The sequence below is a fragment of the Podarcis tiliguerta genome, assembly GCF_965153285.1.
Source record: "Podarcis tiliguerta genome assembly, chromosome: 11".
Classification (NCBI taxonomy): domain Eukaryota; kingdom Metazoa; phylum Chordata; class Lepidosauria; order Squamata; family Lacertidae; genus Podarcis; species Podarcis tiliguerta.
In genome coordinates, this window is record NC_139544.1 from 53,752,232 (window position 1) to 53,769,660 (window position 17,429).

The following is a 17,429-nucleotide window of genomic DNA, read 5'->3' on the forward strand; positions in this document are numbered from 1 at the left end:
TCTCTCTCTCTCTCTCTCTCTCTCTCTCTCTCTCTCTCTCTCTCTCTCACACACACACACACACACACACATCAGGGCCATTCCACACATTATCCTTTAAACACCATTTTTTTTAAAAAGGCCCATGAAGTGATGCTGCTTTCAAGTCCATCCTGAAAGTGCTGCTTAATGAAGTATTCTGCAAATGTTGCAACCTAAAAACTGCATTTATTATTTGCTTGAAAGGATTCTGAAGAGACGACCTGTTGCACCCTCCCCATTTGAAAAAAAGAAATAAATGCATTCTTGTAATCTTTGCATACGATTCCAAGCACACTCATTTTTTTCTCATACTGCACATTCTGTAGAACGGAATTCATCCAGGACATTACAGTGGCAGGATAAATCAGAGGGTGGGTATCTGCTGCCGCCTCCTGGTTCCCAATAAGAAATGCAGCCAGCTCAGGGTTTCACAAATTCTAGGCGTTCATTGACTCCTTTGACAGGCTTATAAAATTATTATCAACCCCAGCCCAGGTTCTTAGGAATGTAAAGAAAGCAAATTCAAGAAATATCAATATAAAATCAACACGGATTACTCAGTCACCATTATTAGACGCCATAAAAGGCAAGAAAAGAATTTTGCAGTCTGTCTGAGAATATTCTGTTGTGGAATCGTTTTATAAAATATACTGCCCTTTATTTCTGAGGCTCAGAGTTCCTAAGTACATATTTTCCTCTACAGGCCATTTTGACCCTCCTTTTAAACCCCCCGCCCCACTTCTACTGACCCCAGTGAGTCAACATTTGACCGTTCTGGGAAGTGCTGCCTTACTCTAACAGTCTTGGAGGGAACTGCGTATTTATCAAAATAACTGCAGGGGTGCCTGAAACAAAGAGGGACTAGAGGACATACGCTTAACCCACCTGGTGGAACCTCTTCCCTTGAAAGATACCCCCTATGATCTGGAAATTTGCACTGAACCTCAGAATAATGGGGGCAAGGGCTGCAGCTAAGTGCACATGCTTTGAATGGAGTAAAAAAGGTAAAGGACCCCTGACGGTTAAGTCCGGTCGCGAACGACTCTGGGGTTGCAGCGCGCATCTCACTTTACAGGCCAAGGGAGCTGGCGTTTGTCTGCAGACAGTTTTTCCGGGTCATGTGGCCAGCATGACTAAGCCGCTTCTGGAGCAACGGAACACCGAAACCAGAGCAGAGCACAGAAACGCCATTTACCTTCCCACCACAGCGGTACCTATTTATCTATTTGCACTGGCGTGCTTTCGAACTGCTAGGTAGGCAGGAGCTGGGACAGAGCAATGGGAGCTCACCCCATCGCGGGGATTCGCACCGCTGACCTTTTGCTCGTCAAGCCCAAGAGGCTCAGTGGTTTAAACCACAGCGCCACTGAATGAAGTGCGTTTAGATGCCACACTGCGCAGACCAGCCTGTTCCAACCAGTCCACCTCCAGCTCCCCGGGCAGCATTGCAAAGGATGATGGGAGTTGTAGTCCAACAACATCTCCCCCCCCCCATTCTTTTGAATGCTTTCTTGGTTGAAAACTTTGCAACATAAATGTACAATAGATGTTATAGGCAAAATAAGAAATAAACAACAAACAATTATTCATTCTTTAACTAATACTTGCTTTGTACATCCATTTGTGATTAAATCTGACAAGACCTCCGATCTTCCCCTTGCATTCCCGGAATAAATTCCGTAAATACGCGCTTAAACTTTACTTTCTCCATGTTATTTAACTTACTATAAATTTTATTTTATAAAATGATCCTATTTACACGCCAAAGCTTAATCAATACCTGCCAATGGATTGATTTTTTTGAAAATATTCTTTTACATAAAGGTAAAAGTAAAGGTAAAGGGACCCCTGACCATTAGGTTCAGTCATGGCCAACTCTGGGGTTGCGGCGCTGATCCTGTGACCAGCATGACTAAGCCGCTTCTAGCGAACCAGAGAGGCGCACGGAAACGCTGTTTACCTTCCCGCCGGAACGGTACCTATTTTTCTACTCGCACTTTGACATGCTTTCGAACTGCTAGGTTGGCAGGAGCTGGGACCGAGCAACGGGAGCTCACCCAGTCGTGGGGATTCAAAACGCCAACCTTCTGATCGGCAAGTCCTAGACTCTGTGGTTTAACCCACAGCGCCACCCGCGTCCCATACATAATCTTTTACATAGACTCTGTATATATCCCACTCTCTGATAATTGCAAAAGGCTGGAAGGGAGAGGATACCCCATCTATGTCAGACTGACAAAATAAAATAGGAGAGTACGCTGAACTGGCGAGGTTATCAGCAAGGCTAAGGAGCATTACAGATGAAAAATTTATCAGAGAGTGGGATATATACAGGGTAGCCCAACAACATCTGGAGGAACAGCAAGTTGGAAAAGGCATGTGGAGACAAAACTGAGCAAGATGCCAACACTACTAAGACCACACTTTTGGTGTCAAACCACGTCATTTCCCTTGTAGGATGAAAAAGGAGGCATGACTTAGCCTCTCCACAGGCAACCAGGTCATAGAAGAATAGAGTTTGAAGGGACCCTGAAAATCATCTAGCTCAGCCTTTCTCAACCTGTGGGTCCCCAGATGTTGTTGAACTACAACTCCCATCACCCCTAGCTAGCAAGGCCAGAGCTCAGGGATGATGGGAGTTGTAGTCCAACAACGTCTGGGGACCCACAGGTTGAGAACCGCTGGTCTAGATCATGGGTAGGCAAACTAAGGCCCGGGGGCCAGATCCGGCTCAATCGCCTTCTCAATCTGGCCTGCGGACGGTCTGGGAATCAGTGTGTTTTTACATGAGTAGAATGTGTGCTTTTATTTAAAATGCACCTCCGGGTTTTTAGTGGGACATAGGAACTCGTTCATCCCCCCCCACCCCAATATAGTCCGGCCCACCACATGGTCTGAGGGACAGTGGACCAGTCCCCTGCTGAAAAAGTTTGCTGACCCCTGATTTTGTCCAACCCCCCTGCAATGCAGGAATATGCAGCTGTCCCAACCTTGGTGTCATCAGCACCATACTCTAACCAATTGAGCTAACCAGCTGAAAAGTCTATGGTGTCTTTCACTAGCTCCTTTGGAAGGAAGGAGGGATATAAGTTGAATAGATAATAATAAAATGCAATGAAACAAAAGGGAGTCTGGCACCACTTCAGGTTTTCAGTGGGACGACTCTGCTACAGGAGGGTGTCCTTCCACCAATGGCCGCCAGATGGCACAACATCCGCTCCAAAACTGACCGTTCAACTTAAGAGAACGGCAGTGGAAAATACGTTCTGAGTATAGGCCTCAAGTATGTTCAGCGGTCACTCCTGCTCCTCAGGGAACTTTGAAAACTGTACTTCCATCAGGGAGTGCAGAGAGTCACAGTGATTCCCAACTACAATTCCCAGGATCCTTTGAGGGGCGTCGCGGCAGGAAAACTGGCGTAAAGACATGAAGGCTGCAGCATAAATATGATCTTGGATGGTAGATAGATAGATAGATAGATAGATGATAGATAGATAGGTAAAGGACCCCTGGACAGTTAAGTCCAGCCAAAGGCGACTATGCGGTTTCGGCGCTTATCTCACCTTTCAGGCCAAGGGAGCCGGTGTTTGTCCGCAGACAGCTTTCCAGGTCATGTGGCCACATGGCTAAACCGCTTCGGGTGCAACGGAACACCGTGATGGAAACCAGAGTGCATGGAAGCACTGCTTACCTTCCCGTCGCAACGGTACCTATTTATCTACTTGCACTGGTGTGCTTTCAAATTGCTAGGTTGGCAGGAGCTGGGACAGAGCAACGGGAGCTCACCCTGTCGCGGGGATTCGAACCGCCGACCTTCTGATCGGCAAGCCCAAGAGGCTCAGTGGTTTAGACCACAGTGCCACCTTCGTCCCATGACAACAGGGGTTGCCAACATTTCTGGGGTGCTGTGAGCATTTGCAAACTGGGGGGAAAAACTGTGCTTGGCACCACACACACCCTGCAATCCAGCCCACACCACAATCTGGCCTATTCTCTGCAACTGAATACTTTTTTTCTGAATCTCATTATTTTTTAGGGGTGGGCTGTTTTTGGCACCAGATGTCTCCGAGGGCGCAAGTGGAGCTGCAGGCATCGTGCCTTCGTTCGAAGGAGTGCTTGCTCCCCCATTTATCCATCCTATTCAAAGCTTTTGATCTCTGCGGGGCAATGGATACCAAGGAATGAATTCAAGGCACTAAATGAACATTGGCTACAGGCATCGCCCCCACTAACGCACGTTCTAACTCACCTGCGACCATGTAGATGTGCGGGAAATAATCAAGGAATTCAATTTGTACCTGGAAATGGTGGGAGGGTGCTGGAAAGTCCTTGTGGCTGGCAAGGAGATTCTCTCCGGAGCCTGAAGAAGTCAGTCAGGGCAGAGGAAGCCCCCAAAGAGACCATAGGCATGGGGAGCTTTGTTTACACTGCTCAGCCTCCCTGCCTAGCAGCCGATTTGTGGGGTAGCACAGCAGCAGCCAGTTTTTCCGCACGTCCTCTAGTCTCCTACCAGTCCCAGTGCTTCAATTCTTGTTGTGGATATTTTGGGGCACGGTAGTTTTGGTATGGATTGAAGAGAGTGGCAGAGGGGGTGCGTTTAAAGAGAGCACCCCACTTTATGCGATTTGTACTTATAATGAAAATACAAAAATCAGAACTCCTATTAGAATGAATAAGTTCTGTTACAAATACTGAAATACAGTGGTACCTCAGGTTAAGTACTTAATTTGTTCCAGAGGTCCGTTCTTAACCTGAAACTGTTCTTAACCTGAAGCACCGCTTTATTTAATGGGGCCTCCCGCTGCCACTGCGCCACCGGAGCACGATTTCTGTTCTCATCCTGAAGCAAAGTTCTTAACCTGAAGCACTATTTCTGGGCTAGGGGAGTCTGTAATCTGAAGCGTATGTAACCTGAGGTACCACTGTACTAAATAAGATGGATAACAATGTGTAACAGAAAAAGAAGTAGAAAGTTGGTTTAAAAGTGTGTGACAGAAAGTAATAGAAGTGGAAAGAAATTGCAATTGAGTAGATTGGAAGTCTAACACTAGGGTGGGGTGAGGGGTGGTGGATGGTGATGGGAAAAGGAAGTATGTGTGGGATTGAGTGTGGGTATGTATGAATATTTTTAAGGATTGTATGAAATGTATGTTTGTCTGTATATTCGTAACATGTATGTATTAATGTTGAATTATTTAATAAAATAAAATTTTTTAAAAAAATACAAAAAAGTACTGAAAACTCTGCGAAGAAACAGCAGCCTCGACACGATTCATTGACAACCGACAATCTTTTGAGACTCCACAGCACTGAGAAGCAGATACTGTGCATAATCTGATATCCATGTATTCAGAATATCCAGCTGTGCTGGCCGGCTGTACCTGCCAAGTTCTGACTGCACCACAGCAAGGAAGCACGAAGATAACAGTTGCCCCAAAACCTTGATATTGTGGAGTCTGTTCCTAACAGATGCGCTTAAGAAAACATGCCAGGAGCCTTTCAGTCACGTAACACAGGAAAGCGGCATCTCCTTGAGCATGGATGGGCTCCAAGGGCAAATTCTTAAAAATATATGTAAATAAGAATACTTTTAATCAGTGCTTTTTTTCTGGGTGGGACGCAGGGGTACGCATACCCCTAAACATTTTGTGAATCTAAGTTTGGTCTCATTGAGGGCCAGTATTTCAATATGAGTAGGAAAATGAGAGTACCACTAAACATTTTTTTTTAGGACAAAAAAGCACTGCTTTTAATAATATATCATGCCCACACCCCGTGGAAAATATTGTCGACAGGATATAATTATACAAATCACTTTTTTAAAAAAACAACTTTTATTAAAAAGCAATTAGCTCCTTATAATTTTATTTTAACTCACTAATGACTCTCAGTCCTCACTTCTGTGTGAAAAATGACCCTGTGCTCACCTGAGTCCACAAGTCAAGGGTAGGAAGGATATTTCACCCCTGGCCTAAAACGTTAGCCCAGTGATGTGTTTGATGCAACCCTTTACACCGATGTACATGGGCTTCATTCTGCAAATACCAAATGTGATGTGTATTCCTACATCAAACTCAAAAATCCATAAATGCAATTTAGACAATGAAAAGTGATACGGAAGGGGGGGGCATGTCTTCTTCACCTCCTTCTTCGCTACAATATATCCATTTATTTCCAATTGTCAATGTCAAAGCGACTAAAATCTATAAAATTCATAGAAAATCAATGTGCCGATTTGCTCAATTTCTCTAGGACTCCATGACACCTCCCCTGTCCTCCATAATCCCTCAAGCAAGGTGTCAAGACCCTAATCCTGTCAAATCACTCTGCCAAGCCTTTCCTCTGGGCAATGCCAGGTGGCAGACTATGCATACATGGACCATTGTCTTCTCATCACTGGTACTCAGGATGTGCTTATCTGTGCATATCTCCAGCTCTGCATATTCCCCCCTCCGTCCTCCATATGTTAATCCTGTGTAACCCAACCTCTTCTTAATGTATTCATGATGTAATCTGTGTAACCCAACCTCTTCTTAATGTATTCATGATGTAATCTGTGTAACCCAACCTCTTCTTAATGTATTCATGATGTAATCTGTGTAACCCAACCTCTTCTTAATGTATTCATGATGTAATCTGTGTAACCCAACCTCTTCTTAATGTATTCATGATGTAATCTGCGTAACCCAACCTCTTCTTAATGTATTCATGATGTAACTGGGATGTATTTTGCACTGTATTCTGGGACATGGAGGGAAGTTTCAAAAGTTCATGTCACCCCTTTCTCGCTGTTCAATCTCGACTTGAACCTGTTGCGCAATAAACTTGGATCTTCTGCAGTTTGCTCCTGTCTCCGGCTGAGGGACCCGCGGACTTAGTCCGACGAGCTGGGTGGCAGAGCAGCCTCGCACCCAGATTTTACCGTAACAAAAGAAAAAAAGCCCTTTATAGGGCATAATGCTCCAACGACAGCAAGGAATGCTTATTGGCCTGAATGGCCAGAGACCGGGCATATTTTGGGAGCTGGGGGCTGAACAGCTCTCCTGTTTGGGTGTCAAACAGACAGAACAAGTTGTACAAAGCTGGGCTGGAAAAAGACTCACCTGCCAGGCTGGGAGAACCTTCCCTATGTCGTTGAGGTTGATTCCATCTCCGTCCTCGCTCTTCCCTTTTCCGATCCTAAGTCAGGGACAGACAAAGGGATGAATGAACACCGTGCGCGAAAATGTGTTCATGCACAGGGTGGCGGTCCATGGCTTACAAAGGAGTGACAAACAACACAAAACAAAACTCCGGCAGGTGTTTCTCCCAACATGGCAAATGCTCAAAGATCTTTCTTCTCCTCCACACCCTTCCCCGGTTCCAGTTTTCATTTCCATGAGAAGCATGTACACTTTGGGCACATCTAAAGGTTCATCTGACCACTTCATTACATTTTTTATTTTAATCTCAGCAAGTTTTGGGAGGAGAAGTGGGGTAAAAAACTGTTAAATGAACTCCTGCGGTTGGATTTTGTGTGGAAGTGACTAATAACTTAATGCTGCCTTTCTCCTAGAATAGAATCATAGAATCATAGAGTTGGAAGAGACCACAAGGGCCATCGAGTCCAACCCCCTGCCAAGCAGGAACCACCATCAGAGCACTCCTGACATATGGTTGTCAAGCCTCTGCTTAAAGACCTCCAAAGAAGGAGACTCCACCACACTCCTTGGCAGCAAATTCCACTGTCGAACAGCTCTTACTGTCAGGAAGTTCTTCCTAATGTTTAGGTGGAATCTTCTTTCTTGTAGTTTGGATCCAATGCTCCGTGTCCGCTTCTCTGGAGCAGCAGAAAACAACCTTTCTCCCTCCTCTATGTGACATCCTTTTATATATTTGAACATGGCTATCATATCACCCCTTAACCACCTCTTCTCCTCTTCTCCAGGCTAAACATGCCCAGCTCCCTTAGCCGTTCCTATTGTAACTTAAAGAGTTACAGGATTGTATTCAACCTGCTTTACTATTTGCATTGATGTTTTTTTTTTTTTAAATAATATTTTATTTTCCACATTCAATAAACAAAAAAAGAACAAATCGACAAACACATCAAAAGGAAAAAAGCAAAAGAAAAACAATACATACATTGTACAAAGACAAAAAGAAAAATGAAAACGGTAAGAATAAAAGAATTAAAAACAAATATTGTATCATTGTATTCTTCAGCATTAACTTAGGTCTGCGACTTCCCCATGCCTTCCCACTCTGTATTCTAGGTCTTATATTCTGGTAGTAAACTCTTTCCCTCTGGCGTATCTTTGGTTCAGATTAATATTATTGTCTTATTTATCCTTACATTTCCCTATGTCTTATTAAATATACTTTCTTTAACATTGTCATTTTTATAATAACATTCTTTTACATTCAATCTGATAACCTCAAACGTTCGTAATTTTATAATGCTTCTGTAAATAGTCTTTAAATTTCCTCCAATCTTCCTTCACTATTTGCATTGATGTACAGTGGTACCTCAGTTTAAGAACAGCCCTGTTTATGAACTATTCAGTTTATGAACTCCGCAAAACCGGAAGTAGTGTCCCGGTTTGCGGACTTTACCTCAATCTGAGAACGGAAGCTGAACGGTGGAAGGGCACCGGTCGCAGGAGGCGTTTAGGGAAAGTATGCTTCTGTTTAAGAACGGTTTCGGTTTAAGAACAGACTTCTGTAACGGATTAAGTTCGTAAACCAAGGTATCACTGTACATCATTCTAGGTCCTTGTAAGCAAGCAAATAAACAAGATCTACGCTGCAAGCTTACACAATTTCCCCTGAAATTATCCTGAGAACTATTTGGCTAGGTGATGCAGCTTCTCTATTAAAGATACACCCCCCCAACCAAACTACATTTCCCAGGGGTCCTTGTGGAAGTGGGGAGGGGAGAGACTTTTTAGCAAGTCCCTTTAAATCTAGAATGTAGAGATGCCCGTGGAAACATGTGTACCTATTTGTTGGCTGTACAAAAGGTCAGGAAGGCTTACTGCAATCTCTTTAAACAGCAAGAGTCCAACAAAAATGCGATTGCTAGGAGTTTCAATGCCACATGGACCGCATATTTGAAGAAAAGTAAGCTCCACTGTTATTCATCATTAAACAATGGGCAATGTGGATTTCTATGGAACTCATGGTGATAATATAACACAAACCAGAAAAACCGAAACCTTTTCCCCGGGTTGCACGCTTCCGTTTCTTTCGGAACAAAAGCAGAAACTGGATTCAACGGCGTTTCCTTGCAGGATTAACACTTGTTGACCCAGTGTCTTTGATGTGAAAGGATTCTAAAAGCCCACCCCAGGATGAGACTTGAAGCAACCGCCTGCTTAAGCTGTTGTACCTTAAAGTTTCAGTAGCACAAAAGGATTCTATATTCTATACGAAAGGCTGCGTGAATACCACAATTCTGCGAAAGGACACGACAAAGCACAAGGTTGTTGTACCGGGTGCGGAATTGAGGTGCTTGAAAAGCTCACACCTTCCATTTCAGTAGGATTTTCTAAACAGGTCTCTAGCTTCCTAGCTGCCTGGAAGCGAGATGAGTGCCGCAACCCCAGAGTCGGTCACGACTGGAACTAATGGTCAGGGGTCCCATTACCTTTACCTTTAATGTTATCATCACCCCCTAATACTGAACTCGGGTGGTCTGGCACCCTACTACCAGTCTGGGTGCAGAAACAAAATTAAGGCAGTGGTTTCTACGGTCAAGGGCATTCCCAGGAATGCAGAATTATAGTGGTTAGCAAGTTAGAAGACATTTAAAAGAAACCCTATGAAATGAAAACTTCTCAAACGGCCCAACAAGGATCTACGCAAAAGAAGTTTCTAGCACCTGTGGAATGATGTGGATGTCAGTGGGGGCGGGGGAGGGAAATAGAGGGGAGGTTGTTTTGTTTGAACCCCAAACAATGCACAGCCTCATGCCAGCAAGAGTAGGGTCAGAGACGTGTGTGCCTTGAGTTCTTCTCTGGCCATGATAAAAAGGAGGTTTCAGGAGCAGTGGAAAGTAAAAAAGGATACTTCCTCTCTTTCTGCATCTCTAGAAACCATCCTTCATCAATAATAATAATAATAATAATAATAATAAATTATATTTACACCGTGCCCCCCCTGGCCAGAGCTGGGCTCAGGGAGGCTAACACCAGTAAAATTACAGTAAAAACATAATAGGGAAAAAACCCCAATTTAAAATACAGGTTAAAATGCAATTTAAAATGCAGCCTCGTTTTAAAAGTAGCCCACAGATCAAAACCATAAGGGGCGGGAAACATAAGGGTCAGGCTGAGTCCAAACCAAAGGCCAGGCGGAACAGCTGTCTTGCAGGCCCTGCGGAAAGATGTCAAGTCCTGCAGGGCCCTAGTCTCTTGTTACAGAGCGTTCCACCAAGTCGGGGCCAGTACTGAAAAGGCCCTGGCCCTAGTTGAGACCAATCTAATCGCCTTGCGGCCTCCAATGTGTTGTCAATTGTGGACCTTAAGGTCCTCCGCGGGACATACCAGGAAAGGAGGTCCCATAGGTACAACCTAGGCCGCATAGGGCTTTAAAGGTCAAAACCAGCACCTTAAATTATATGGTTATGTTCAAGCCTGGAAGCACAGCTAGAGAGGACTGGATGGGTGGGGGGAAATAGTGAATTGTCTTTCTCCTGAAACCCCTCCTCTTCCTCTACGAGCTCTAAACAAACTCCTGCCTTGAGTCGCGGACACCTCGTGCAGGAGCAGTCCTCTTAAGAGGCTGCTGACACACCACAAATGTGGCTAAGGGTTCCCTACTTGTTACTGCTATAGGAATCCTTGAAGCAGCCAGCCATAACAGTTGCTGGATAGTTCAGGAGGGAAGAGTGATGGTGGACTTGTGGCCTGTCATTGAAGGAGAAGAGGGCTATCAATGGCTACTACCGTATTTTTCGCTCCATAAGACACACCAGACCATAAGGCACACCTAGTTTTGGGAGGAGGAAAACAAGAAAAAATTATTCTGAATCCCAGAACAGCAAGAGGGATCTGGCTTCTGGGATACCGTGTGGCTTTTCTGGCATCTGGGATAACCGCGCCAAGCCTCTTCAGGGCAGCGGGATGAAGGTTCCCTCTGCCCGAAGAGGCTGCGTGCGACTAAGGCAAAAGCCAGGGCAGGCACGTCACTGAAGGGGCGCTGCACAGTTCTCTCTCTCTGCGCAGCGCCCCTTCAGCAAAGCGGGAGGAGGAACAGAAGGGGCTCCGTTCTCCTCCCGCTTCGCTGAAGGGGCGCAGCGCAGCTCTACCTCTCTGCGCAGCGCCATTCGCTTCATAAGACGCTCTCACATTTCCAATACTTTTTAGGAGGAAAAAAGTGCGTCTTATGGAGCGAAAAATACGGTAGCTGGAGGCAGAAATGCTTCTGAATTGCTGAAAACCATAGGAGGGGAAGCTGTCATTGCGCTCATGTTCTCCTTGCAACCCCATAGGCTTGTGGTTGGTCACGGTCAGAACAGGATGCTGTGCCAGATGAGCAATTGGCCCTGATCTAGCAGGCTGTTTTTATGTCCTTGTCATTCGGGGGCACCTGGTTCGTCACTGTGTGACGCTGGACGAGATGGGCCTTTGGGACAACCCAGCAGGGCTTCTCTTCCAATGGTCTTTGGGTTTCCTGCCTCCCAACCAGAAAGTAAACGAAGTCCGGCGACCAACTCACCCTTCTCTGTCTATGTGTGGGAGGGGATGCTTGGGGGTGTTGCGGAGCTTTCTGTGGAATTGCGTGAAGTCAAGTTTTTCAGGTTGCAAGTCCCAGGTGGCACCGCTAGGAAGGAGAGAGAGAGCGAAAGAGGGGATGAGACACAGAGCAGCTGAATCGCACACACCACAAAATGATTTTTAAAACTGTGCACGGATCTACTGAACAGGGCACTTGGGAGTTGAATGAACCACCAACCTTGTGTGACTGCTGTGGGAGAATGAGGACTGGATGAGCATAGGCACTCGCTCCTTGGTGCCTATTTATTTTGCAGTAGGTACCACCTTACAGGGACACTGGTGGCGCTGTGGGTTAAACCACAGAGCCTAGGACTTGCTGATCAGAAGGTCGGCGGTTCAAATCCCTGCGACGGGGTGAGCTCCCGTTGCTCGGTCCCTACTCCTGCCCACCTAGCAGTTCGAAAGAACGCCAGTGCAAGTAGATAAATAGGTACCTCTCCAGCAGGAAGGTAAATGGCGTTTCCGTGTGCTGCTCTGGTTCACCAGAAGCGGCTTAGTCATGCTGGTCACATGACCCAGAAGCTGTACGCTGGCTCCCTCGGCCAATAAAGCAAGATGAGCACCGCAACCCCAGAGTCGGCCACGACTGGACCTAATGGTCAGGGGTCCCTTTACCTTTACCACCTTACAAGTAGCATTTGCTTTGGTGTGAGAAGTGGAGATTGCTTCTTCTAAAAACCACCAGGTGGCACCTTAGAATAATTTCTATGAACAAAAATAGTGAAGATTTTCCAAAAAGATATCTTGCCTAATTTTATTAGGGCATCTTATTTTGGTGCCTGCCTCTATGCAGGGGGGGAAAAAAAGCTTTTGAGGCGATCTGACTGATTTTAATAATTAGCTGCAATGTTATATAAAGGCAAAAATCCAGCTTGCAGAACTAAACAGCATTAGGAAGCTCGTCAAGGCAGATGGCCTGGAGCTGAGAATTTTACATTTGCTTCCTCCCAGCAATCATCATAAACCAGAATAGATATTGCAACTGTAATGGGTAGAACACTGTACAGCAGTGAGATTAAGAGGTTTAGAAGCAAGCAGAAAAAATTAGCAGGTAACCGAATGCAAATGCGGGGTGGTATGGTGGCATTTTAAGGAGAACTCACCTGAAGGACTCGAGAGTATTGGCCGCCCAGATATCTGTTCCCAGCATGTCAAGGGAATTGTCTTTGTTGCCGTTCTAAAAAGAAGGTGTAAAATCTCCATTACTTTCAAGCAGAACAACACGCCTACCATGCAACTTGCCTTAAATAACGGAGAGCGCTTTCAGATTACCCATTTACTTAGCATTCGGCAATATTTGCTTGCACAAAGTTTGCTTATATACAAATCTAATACATGAAAATAATAAACTTTATTGCTGAGTGTTCACCCTGGTCTTCTTGTGAGATGTTTTACACGTCTTCACGCTAGTCATTTCTTCGCTCCACTCTTCTCAATGCGTTTTGTCCCCATCACTTTTCAAATTGCAAAAAAAAAAAAAAAGTCTTATTCCTTTCTTTTGCTGGGCTAAAGCACCAGGGCACATTGTTCCAGCTGAGCTGTGCAAACTTGAATCCCTTTCGTAAAATACGGATGGTCTGCCATTGCCGAATCTCAGTTCCAGAGAACAGTGTGAGCCAATGAAACTGAGATGAGTTTGGACAGTGAATCGGGAATAAAACTGATAAATGGGTTGTAGCCGAAACCTACCCCAGAGTACATAGACAACATGGCTCAGCACAGATTTAATCAGCCCTTGTCGTTCATGGAGTGAATTGGAAGATGAAGCAGCAGATCACCCTAGCGAGATCAGGGATATTTAACTCATTCCCCTTCCCCCCAAACCATATAACTGAAGGCCTGTTATTCTCCGGCAAGCGATGCTTAAAACAGATAATCAGCAATAAGTTCTGGCTGAAACAACAGTTGTAGCTGGAAGTTTCTCATTCAGACAATCATCCTTTTGATGGGCTCACAGTTTGGAGGCTAACACAACATCTAGCTTGTCGAGACACTAAAAGCCGGACCGCACAACAACTTGTGACCCTCAACAAACTAAACACAGTCCACAGGCAAAGCACAACGGCTAATGAGGGCCAACTCCTCTTGTGTGTGTGATTTATCAGATGTTGACAGGCTTCATGACATGGGAGTGACTTTGGGCTGTGCAAATGCTGTACTCAAGTGTTACTCAAATGATACCCACACCTTCCCCTACATTTTGGTCACAGGAGCCGTCCGCATTGCAGTTGTGGCAGCCACATTCCCTCAGGACACTGAGCGCATGTGGACATAGTCAAACTCTCGTGATGCGCGGGAAAGTCTAAAAGCATGGGACGCCACTTATCTGCAAGAGCAAAATCCCCATATAGCAAAATACTGGGCTCAAGAAGTGCACCCTTCATTATCGCTTGGCATGCTAATGGTTTGGAAATTTTGAAACTGGACTTAACGTAAAAGTAGATTTTTATTTTCAAAAAAGATCCAAATCTGCAAAATTTTGCTATCCACTCAAAAGATTTTGGGCTCTTGCTAGCAACCTTTCCAGATCTCTGTTAATTCTATTGAGAAGAAACACATTTATTTTTGTTGGTCAAGTTCTTGTTCTTCTGCACAGATAACTTTACTTTGCAACTTACGCCATGCGATGCCATATGTTTTCTTTTCATGTCCATTTAAAAAAAAAACCAAAATCAGTAAAAGAGAGAGAGAGCCTAGAATTGTATGAGTAATTTTGTTTTTCCGCTGAAAAGAAAGGAGATTCACTTGGACTTTCATTTTTCAAGCATTTAGTAGCTGCCCTTTTTATCTCATAACTGCCACCCATCAGTCAGCACCTCTAAAATCAGTAAGTTCCTTTTCTTGTTTGCATGAGGCAAAACTCTAATTCTTTTTTTTTTTTTGAAAAAAGGAAAAGGGAGCTAAATTTTGGGCCAACCCAACAAATTATAGCTTTTCATATAAACGTGTGCAGATGTGTAAATTACTATCAAGTTGTAGGAACGTGGGGTGTTATGGTCACAGGACGTGGGTCCTTTTTGAGGAGTGAGGCCTAGCTCATTCAACCACAGATTCTATGCCACACAGATTACATCCACACCACACATTTAAAGCACTATCATACCACTTTAAACAGTCATTGCTTCCCCCCAAAGAATTCTGGGAGCTGTAGTTTGTTAAGGGCGCCGAGTGTTGCTAGGAGACGCCTATTCTTTCCTCGCGGAACTACAGTTCCCAGAGTTTCCTGGGAATAGACGATTTGTTGTATCGCTCTGGGAACCGTAGCTCTGCGAGGGGAACGGGTGGAGGGTCTCCTAGCAACGCTCAGCACCCTTAAACTACAGTTCCCAGGATTCTCCAGGGGGGAATTTTTATAAAGTGGTGCGGCGGTGCTTCGAATGTGTGGATGTGGCCACACACACACTGAAGACTCATGTCCTTACAGGATGAGGCCTCCAGTGAACAGCCACCACCAGACATCTCTTCCAGCTTTCCTAGTCTTGTCTTCCACCACCAGCAAAACCACTAGAGGATACCTTGGTTGAATGACTGAACTGGCTGCTTCTCCCTCGGCCGCCAGACTTTGACACAGACCCATGCCTGGAGCCTGAACTAGGCTGGGATCCTGAGCTGCCACTGCTGCTGTGATCCCACTCTTCCTGGAAACATCAAAAACAACAACTCACTTTAGTTAAGGGCAACTTATCAAAGCTAATAAATGCCTTTTTTTTGTGTGTAGGGCAGGAAGCAGGTGGGAGAGAGTTAAGTCTGGGGTGCCTAGAGACAACTGCTCGCCTTCAATATCTGAAACCCATCTGTTATCCTGAACTAGGAATCCTGACTATTCTGTCCTGAGAATTCTAAGGTCTCAAATACAGAATATTCATAAATGCACACATATCTAAATATATAAACTATGTGTCTGAAACGGTACAGGAGAGGAATCCAGAAGCCATTCTGACCCTCTCAAGGACCTCAAATATTCCTCTGAAGTACCGTATTTTTCGCTCTATAAGACGCACCAGACCACAAGACGCACCTAGTTTTTGGAGGAGGAAAATAAGAAAAAAAATATTCTGAATCCCAGAAGCCAGAACAGCAAGAGGGATCGCTTCGCAGTGAAAGCAGCAATCCCTCTTGCTGTTCTGGCTTCTGGGATAGCTGCGCAGCCTGCATTCGCTCCATAAGACGCACAAACATTCCCCCTTACTTTTTAGGAGGGAAAAAGTGGGTCTTATAGAGCAAAAAATACGGTAAGCGAGGCAAATAGGGAAAGTCTTCCCATTGTCCTTTCGCTTACAAATCCTACCTTAAGGGCATATTTGTGTATGAATAGGGTGAGCCTGGGACCTGGATTCAGTAACCAAAGTACAGTTGTACCTTGGATCCTGAACGCTTTGAGCGTCAAACCTTTTGGCTCCCAAACCTGGAAGCAAGTGTTCTGGTTTGCGAACATTCTGTGGAACCCAAACATCCGGCGTGGCTTCTGATTGGCTGCAGGAGCTTCCTGCAGCCAATCGGAAGCCGCACCTTGGTTTCTGAATGTTTAGGAAGTCGAATGGACTTCCGGGACAGATTCCGTTTGACTTCCGAGGTACGACTGTATTAACCACCACAAAAGAAAGGCCAGGCTGCCCAGGTAATGCAATCAGCGACCATTATCAGGTATCCCGGCAGACAGGATTTCTGCTGTAAACCGCCTCCTAGGATGTATGTATGATGATTTTGGGGTCGTCTTTGGCTAAGGGAGTTGGGCATTGTCCAATGGTTCCTGCACACTTTTGCTCAGAGTCTCTCCCTCCTTGGAACGAGGGGAGGGAACTCTGCTGCAACAGAAAAAGAAAAATCTGCCTTGCTTTCGACTGGGTCAGGCCTCCATCCATTCTTCTCTGACAGATCATGGACTTAAGGGAGTTGGGCAGCAAACCCCAATTTTACATCATTCTCCCTGGCTCACGTATCTCAAAAGCACCCCTGAAGTGTTGCCGGCGTCTCTGGTCTGCAACCAATTCTTTATACAGTTTCTCTCTTGCTTGCATGCATGCATGCATTAACTGCTTTGAAAAATCAGCCGAAGGGGACCGAACGATGATCTTCAGGGTACCATTTCAACACTATAATTCCAATCTCTGAGTAGAGAAGGGGCCGGGAAGGGCCACAGCTCTGTGGTAGGACACCTGTTTGGTATGCAGAAGGTCCAACGTTCAACCCCCAGCATCCCCAAGAGAGATGTCTGCCTGAAACCCTGGTCAGCTGCTGCCAGCCAGTGCAAGCAATACTGAACTGGATGGTCCAAGGGCTTGGTTTTGTAGAAGGCAGCTTCCTACGTTTTGCAGTGACAGGTTGAAAGGTGGCTTGACAGAGCTCAGCCTAGGAATATAGGATTTTATACCAAGTCAGACCATTAGTCCATCTAGCCCAATACTGCCTGCACCAACTGGCAGTACCTCTCCGGGTTTAAGGCAGCAGCTTTTCCCAGCCCTACCTGGTGACACCAGGGATTGAATCTGGGGTGCTGTGCAAAGCAAAGTGGTAGACCACAGAGCGATGGTATTTCCCCATGTGGCCAGAGAGATGAAACCCCGGACAGCTGCTGCCGGTCAGTGTGGACAACACTGATCCAGATGCAGCAATGCTTCAAATGTGCACCAGGCAGCTTCCTATATTCCT

At 45.4% G+C, this 17,429-nt stretch overlaps 1 protein-coding gene across 5 annotated transcripts in view; it reads right to left on the bottom strand.

Annotated features, from left to right (window-relative positions):
• Positions 1 to 17,429, bottom strand: part of CTIF (cap binding complex dependent translation initiation factor) — a 206,331-nt gene that overhangs the window by 104,016 nt on the left and 84,886 nt on the right. For 3 of the 5 annotated variants that reach the window (XR_014502789.1, XM_083402880.1, XM_083402883.1), the window contains exons 4-7: positions 15,296 to 15,418; positions 12,884 to 12,957; positions 11,722 to 11,826; positions 7,125 to 7,200 (exon numbers count right to left, since the gene is read on the bottom strand). Coding sequence is in view for 4 of the 5 variants with exons in the window: in XM_083402880.1 (XP_083259006.1) it covers positions 7,125 to 7,200; positions 11,722 to 11,826; positions 12,884 to 12,957; positions 15,296 to 15,418 (378 nt within the window). In the remaining variant the exon portion in view is untranslated. The remainder of the gene's footprint in view (positions 1 to 7,124; positions 7,201 to 11,721; positions 11,827 to 12,883; positions 12,958 to 15,295; positions 15,419 to 17,429) is intronic. The other 2 variants (XM_083402882.1, XM_083402881.1) reach the window with 1 other exon arrangement.